Here is a 7,296-nt window from a genome sequence, read left to right as displayed (position 1 = left end):
CCACCAGCTACACCTTATAACTATACCTTAAAATAATATGAGCCTAAGATTTTTTTTATATTAATTGTCAAATTAACAAATGTTTGAACACATATTATATTATATATTTAACACATTAACACATTTGGATCAAGCAATGCAATATATATATATATATATATATAATGATATAACTAATGGGCTTTCTTGCTGACCCTATAATAAGACAATTTGTTGAAGCATGACTTATTATTTATCTATTATATCCACTGCCTTCTGAAATGTAATATAAATAAAAATATATTAATGAACTTGAAATGTTGCTCTGGAAAAATATTATTTTTCAAAAAGAACTATGAGATAAAGAGCTCTTTGTCAGAGCAACGGTTGTAGCTTGCAGACAAACTGAGAGGACAACTAACACCTGCCATCATTTTAGAGTGCAAAAATTTCCCATGGCGCAATAACCTCCATTATCTTGTTATGACTCAGGCTGCTGAGGGCCTCTGCTCCACCGACACTCAGATGACCTTTGGTACAGGACACAAAACAGGCTTCTGCATGAACAAAGCTCAGGCAGCAGAGATAAACAGAAGGGCTGAGCTGATACTTCTCGATCTGGAATAACCATAAAATATGCTTCCCGACTGCTTAAATTAGATTTATCTCCATGTATTTTTTGTAAAACTAAACTTGTTTTGTTTTTTTAAACATTTAAATAAAAGTTTCTTCTTTTAGGTCAAAGGTAGTACAATGTTATCCTTTATCACGTCGTTTCTTCCGACGTCCTACTTCCTACCGGGGTGGTTGACTCTAGATACAAATCCATTGGATAGTTTACTTCAAGGTGAGGTCCATCCATTCATTTTCTCTGACGTTCGCACTTATACAAGCTGTTTCTTAACTGTATATGTTAGGTGACTGGAGTGTGTTATTGCTTACAAATTCAGTGTTATTTGACTTGCAGGACTCATAGGTGCATGTGCGATCTCTGTGCTATGCTCACTGGTGAGAGTGCACTTATTCCTAGAGGAGGAAAGGTGAGGAAATCGCCTTTTAATCAATTTGTTTCTCATCTAAATATTCCCCTTCCAGTGCTAGTACAGATGCTTAATAGATAAGTTTTATTTCTAACTTGATTCTTTTCCCTGCAACCCACAGCTGGAGTGATAAAAATGGTAAAGATATATCAAGCCAGAGAACACCTCAAAGGGGAACTAGAACTGGACTTACTGGGATGCTCCAGTTTTTCTTGGTGGCTGGGATGCTGGCTGTAGTGGGCTCCCGTGTTGCCTCCCTGGTGGTACTAGAGTTTTGTCTTCGAGCTGTCTCTGGATGGGTCACAGCTGGACCAGTAAGAAACCAATCACATAAAATAATAATATGCCTGATACTGAACTATACCACCTGATTTGCTTGTTGCTTCTACTACTCAGTTTTGTTGAGTTAATTTCTAGGATTTATCATGTCCTGGTGACATGATATCTGTTATAATAAACAGCACATCATCTGTTTTGATTCATCCATCAGTTCTCTTCATATGCTCATTTAATCCCCAGGAGTCCAGGAAATTTCTGCAGCAGCTGTTAGTTCAAAGCCAGTTCTCTCTGGGCTGTGCCATAAGCTGCAGTTTGCACTTTCTCCACGAGGGGGCGTCCCAGCGCTGGCTATGCCTACTCCTGGCAGCAGCACTCAGCTGGTTCCTGGCTCGGCAGGCCACACTCCTGCTGCACCATGTCATGGCCCTGTATAAACTCCACAGCTCGCAGCGCTACTGCGGCATTTGCATCAGCCTCCTCACATCAGGCCGCTGCCTGCTGCCCATGCTGTGCAAGACAATGTTCATTGCTTTCTCTGTGGCTGTGGTGGCTTCCATATCAATCATCAATAAACACTTCCTCTCTGCTACAGAGGCCCTTAGGTTCTGGACACCACTGACTATCTGCTACACACTGTTGGTTGTGTACATGCAGGGTGAGAAACATGTAAAATGGGAAACATTCATATCAGAGATTTTGTTTCAGTGCTTATAGGCACTGGTAAATCTGGGCAGGACCTTCTATAATGCCACAGCCTGTAATGGTGTGATAGCATGGACCCTTCTCAAGACTGAGGAAAACAATTAGTAATTAATTAGTTTCATGCCTGTCTTAGGGGTCTTGTCTGGCCTCTAATGCATCCATCATTAATTTGAGCATACTGATGTTTTACACCTCTATAGACCTGTTCTAATTGTATACATTTTCACCAGATATTTCCCTCTAATGCTGCATTTTGGTTCTGCATTTTGGTTCTGCAGACGAACAGCATCGTCTGCACGGCAGCCAGGCTGTCATGAACACAGTAGGGGTGCGTCTCGGAGGTTTGATGGTCTTGATGCTGACTGTTGGACGCTGGGCCGACGTGCTCCAAATCTTAATGTGTTTCCTGGGTGAGGCCAGCTGTCTAATCCCCACTATGGATCTGCTGGATGCGGCATCCTCACAGGTCAGTGAGTCTCCCTGGAAGCAGCGCACAGGGCCAAAAGCACTTTCTGTCCATCGGGACCAAGAAACTGGGGCAGAATATCAATGTGTTCATTAGACTGGGTCCCAAGATGAGACTGAACTTCTCAAACTTGTGTCCCAGGTGGAGAAGGTTTAAGATCCCCTAGACAGATTCAGGTCAAAGTATTCTCTGATTCAGAATACTGAGCCTACTTTTCATTTTCACTGAGCTTGCCTTATTAAATAGTTCAGAGTTTCAAATAAAAACACATATATATTTTTGTTAATTAGCTTGAGTGTTGAATTTTTTCTACAAATAAAAGTTTGATAAAAAATAGTTTAAATGAGATTTACCTTAAAGATATTCATTCTACAATACCCTAAAATGCCAGTTCAATATATTATTGTTGGTATAAATATAATGTATGATTTTGTGGTGAATGACAATGATTATAATAATAATATATATAAGCAGAGTCAGTAGATATTGTCTGTAGTCTATGCTCTTCCTGGCCAGCAGCCTGGTTATATGCTCTATTATCATCTTACGTTATGCATCTGTCTTTTATTTGCCGTGTGCATGTAGGATGAAGAGGATTATACAGACAGCGTAAAGAGGGAGCGTCGTCCAGGACCACAGCCAAAACAGAAGGAGCACCAAAGATAGCTACTCTGGGGTTTTAAAACTTGTGGTGTTTATTTTTAATGGCCATTCATTAGTGTAAGTCCTATTAGGGCTACATCAACAATGAGTGATTTTGTATTTAGAACGTGATATTTTTTCATTAAAAAGTCTGAGGACCATAATGTGACTATCTCATGAATAAAATTGTTTCCAGCTCTTTAACCTTACAGAAGAAGCATTTCCAGCAACCACAGTATAACCTGCATCACATAACGGTTTCTTTTCAAACTCAGAGTCAGGAATGGGAGTTATTCTCTGGTACTCTCTTATAAAACTCATTTTCTTTGTCATTATCAGTTCATTAACGCTGTACAGGTGACAAACTAGCAGTTCTGGACGTTAGGCGTCTTTGTGACCTCTAGGATGAATTAACGCTGTAATCTTGGAGAGACTGTGGCATGCCATTTACTCCTGGAGAGAATTGTCATTGTTCCAGATTTTCTTTGTGGTGCCCCAGAGCCTCGGGGCTTTGTAACCCTTTCTGGCCTGCTGATGGATGAGGGTCAAACTAAGTGAGGATTATAATGTGCATGTTATATTGCTGTTATCAAGCCCAGCTGCCAGAAAACATCTGATTCTAATTATCAGCTAATTGTCGTTATTTAAGGAGGGAACAAAATCTCAATTGTATTTTCTTTTCTTCAATTTCTAACATTAAAGCATCATATTCTTTTAAACACAATGAACACACAAAGGTATTCAACAAAAGAACATAATGTCACACATAATGCACATTACATACATTATGAATTTCAGAGGGGATATATTTTACGAGACCACAGCTCACATGAGATATTTCCATAAACAAATCCGCATTAGTATTGGACATAACTGGATTGAATGCCGAAAACAAAATACGTTTATCAAAACGGACACAGGTCGCATTTTTCTCCTTCTACGCAGTAGGTTGACACAGCTGTGAGCCTTAATAACAAACGCAGACATTAACTCCATCTCAAACAGCCTAGGCAGATAGGTAAGTTTATTAATGTTGTCACTTTTATCGGTTAACTCATATCCACACGATGTACGGGCCTGTAAATATCATTCCGCTTTTGTCATGTCCCTCCAGAGACTGTCTGCTTGAAAAGAAAAGGCAAAATGGCTGACGACAACGTTAGTGCGGTAAAGTCACACAAAATGGCGTTAGACAAAGGAAAGGCTAGGCTACTGGGTTGTACTCAGACTCTAGATCCATCTAAATTCGTGCGAATACAGAGGAATTAAAAAAAAAAGTCTACATTAACTGAAATTGTTGACAACAAACGCGCTATATAAACACACAAGATGCTTTTATGAGAGATTTGATTGTTACCGCATTCACATTCCAGTCTTTGCTACATTTCTCAGTAACATTAAAGCCTGACTTCTTGTGACAATTTAGAACTTCTCTGAGACACACACACATCAAATTAAATCCACATTTTGACGCCGGTGTTTTGCCCATAAGATGTGTCTTTATTGAGAGCTGTGGACTGACAGAAACATATTCCATGAGAAGGTTTTTGTTATATCACTCCCGTCATTCCATGTCAAAAAAGGCGTGTGGAATTACAGTGGGCACATTAGCCTGGCGGTCCAGTTCCCAAGATAATCCAGGTCTGAGAATCACTGAAGAGGAAATTTAGTTTTGGTGTCAAGTAGATCCACCAAATTAGGAAATTGTACTCCCATAGGTTTATTTGATTTTTAACTGAATAAGGTTCCACATCAGGACGAATTCAGTAGACACAGGGAGGACGTTCTCCATGAGCACCCGAATATGGTGAAAATGCCCATTGAAATGACTGAGCAGTTGTTGTCACCTCCTCTGGAGACTTCCAGACTTTTCTGTTCTCATCTGATAGGCACGCTGCACGCATGCGCAGAGCCGTTTTGCGTGTCCCCTGTTACCGCATTTTAACGCAAGCGCAGTTCTGCCTTCAATGTGCGTGCTTAATATAGTAACAAAAGCAGAATAATGCTGTAGTGTAGTAACAGAGCTCTTCTATGCCAATTTTTAAGTAAATAATCGTTTTCTATTGGCTAAGAGTTACATTCAGCTCCAGGTTGGGCAAAATGTAAAGGAACTGAGGTCCACCCACCATTTTATTTACATATGCTGACACCTTCATTAGGTTGCCATTCATTTATAAGTAGCCTACACGTTTAGCAAGTCTCATAAAAATGTTACTAACAGGGATAGTCTTGGAAAAACACATAAAAAATAGTGCAGCTTTTATTTACCCCTCATCAGTGCTTATCACCACTGGTCTGCTGAACCTTTGGACATGGGCCCAATTGCTCTTGTTACTTATTAGCTTAAAACAGAGCTCAGACCAGGTCAAAGATTTTGACTTAATAGCCTCCATGCCGTTTTGTATCCTACTAGTAGTAGGAGTTTTGGCATTAAAAGCAAAGGGAAGACAGCATGTTAATATAAAGTGCACAAAGCAAAGTGGAATCAGACAAAGTATAAACCTCATTATGATGAAGTGCTTTATGAAGAACTTTTCTTGTGTCATGTCTGTCACATTGCTCTCCTGCTCAATACTGTGTCAATCCCCTTGTGTGTTTATTTATTATTTTGTGTCTCTTTGTGTCCGTCAGCAAAATGTATGCATTGTTTCATTTGAGCGGTGTTTGTTTCATCAGTGATCTTAACAGATAGCAATGCATTGCTCAAGAATATTCTGATTCCTCCTTCTGAATATATTAAGTCAACTTACTGACACATAGATTTGGTCTGAATACTTTTTTTTTGTCACACATGTCAATCCCACAGCTGTCAGACCTTCTTACTTTTTGTGAATGTCCTTTTAAATGGGATCTCTTAAGCGTTTTAAGTTTAACTGATATTATACAAACTAAAGGAGAACTACATTTCCTAAATCATGTCTTAGTAACACTGTTCCTTGGCATATATTCTCCAAGTCTCTCAACACTTTACTTTAGTTTGTGTTAAATGTATATATGCTGTTATTTAATGAGCCAAACGGTACAGTTAATGATAACAAATCTCTCCTAACATAGAAATAGAGATTCAAGGCTGTAATTGATTCTGTTATTCGGCTTTACAGAATCATGAATCTGCTCTATTAACTTAAGAGCAATAATTGAGCTTCAATGGGGTCTATACAGAGTTTAACTTATGTACAGCATATTGTTTTACTAAAGCTCATCACAGCCTCAGATGTTCTCAACATTAACACTCAGAGTCGCCTACAACAGGCCCTTGATTTCCTGTTTCCTGTAGGGTAAAGTTTCCACATCATGTGTAAAAACCTTCAACACTATAAATGAAGGGGGGTCAACTCTTGTGTATGACTGAATCCTTCCATGTAATCTTAACTTACTGATATAAAATGTTAACCTACGTTCTGGAGACAAATAAAGCAATAAGTGCTAAATAAAAGATAACCAATAATCAGTCCATCCATCCATTTAACAAACTGCTTATTCTGTTCAGGTTTACAGGAGGCTGGTGCTCAGCACACACTGGGCCCATCCCAGTTGCCATCCTGTAATTATTAGAATTCAGTGATAAATGATTGATGCACCTCAGCAAACTATCAGCCCTGAGGCAGCAATCCCAAAGGCTCCCACTGCTCACTTTTTTTTTAAATGTGGTCCTACCGCTCACTTTTGCGTTGATGTTTTTCTGTGCACTGGTAAAAAATAAAATGTAAATTATTATATAACAAAACACTCAATTGGTTCCACTGTATGCAAAGTACCTCACCTTGCCATACCCAACTAGCAGTGATGGGATCCTCCCGTGAGTCAAAAGCTTCTCAGATGTCAAAGCACCTTCATTCAAGCAGGGGTTTTCTCACGCATGCGCACGGGCGCCAGACTATCTCATCGGGGAGAAAAAAAGAGGTTCACACACAAAGCCACGCCTGCGCGGTGTGCCTCTCATTACAAGCGAAGTTGCTGCATCTTTTTAGGAAGCTACATGCTTTCTTTCGACACCCAAAGGTCGCATGGTGTCAGGGACGCGCCTAGTCACGGGAACAGTCCGGAGCGCGTTCATGAGGTGCAAGATCGCGCTTTAACAGTGAAGAGTATCAAACAGCGTGCGGGGATCCAACCTAATGGTTTACATTGGGTCACAACGACCAGTCAATGATTTGCGCCGAGTGTTTTTTTTTTTTTTTTTCTTGT

The 7,296-nt window shown here is 39.8% G+C and overlaps 1 protein-coding gene across 1 annotated transcript; it reads left to right on the top strand.

Annotated features, from left to right (window-relative positions):
* Positions 1–533: 533 nt before the first annotated feature.
* On the top strand, positions 534–3,345 carry tmem82 (transmembrane protein 82). Its single transcript, XM_035657163.1, has 6 exons — positions 534–826; positions 947–1,019; positions 1,141–1,333; positions 1,539–1,953; positions 2,279–2,466; positions 3,052–3,345. Exons 1-6 carry the CDS (start codon positions 733–735, stop codon positions 3,130–3,132), a joined length of 1,044 nt encoding a protein of 347 aa, XP_035513056.1. The 5' UTR covers positions 534–732; the 3' UTR covers positions 3,133–3,345.
* Positions 3,346–7,296: the final 3,951 nt, after the last annotated feature.

Source organism: Morone saxatilis, unplaced genomic scaffold (assembly GCF_004916995.1).
Source record: "Morone saxatilis isolate NCDOM2014 unplaced genomic scaffold, NCSU_SB_2.0 Contig15, whole genome shotgun sequence".
NCBI lineage: Eukaryota > Metazoa > Chordata > Actinopteri > Moronidae > Morone > Morone saxatilis.
Note: the sequence above shows the minus strand (reverse complement) of the source record. Positions and strands in the feature narration are given on the sequence as shown.

Bases quoted from the DNA above. Each gene is read 5' to 3' on its own strand.
- tmem82 (XM_035657163.1), top strand. From the start codon at position 733: ATGTTATCCTTTATCACGTCGTTTCTTCCGACGTCCTACTTCCTACCG. The intron at 827-946 runs GTGAGGTCCATC...TTTGACTTGCAG, and splicing joins ATTGGATAGTTTACTTCAAG to GACTCATAGGTGCATGTGCG. The intron at 1,954-2,278 runs GTGAGAAACATG...TTGGTTCTGCAG, and splicing joins GTTGGTTGTGTACATGCAGG to ACGAACAGCATCGTCTGCAC.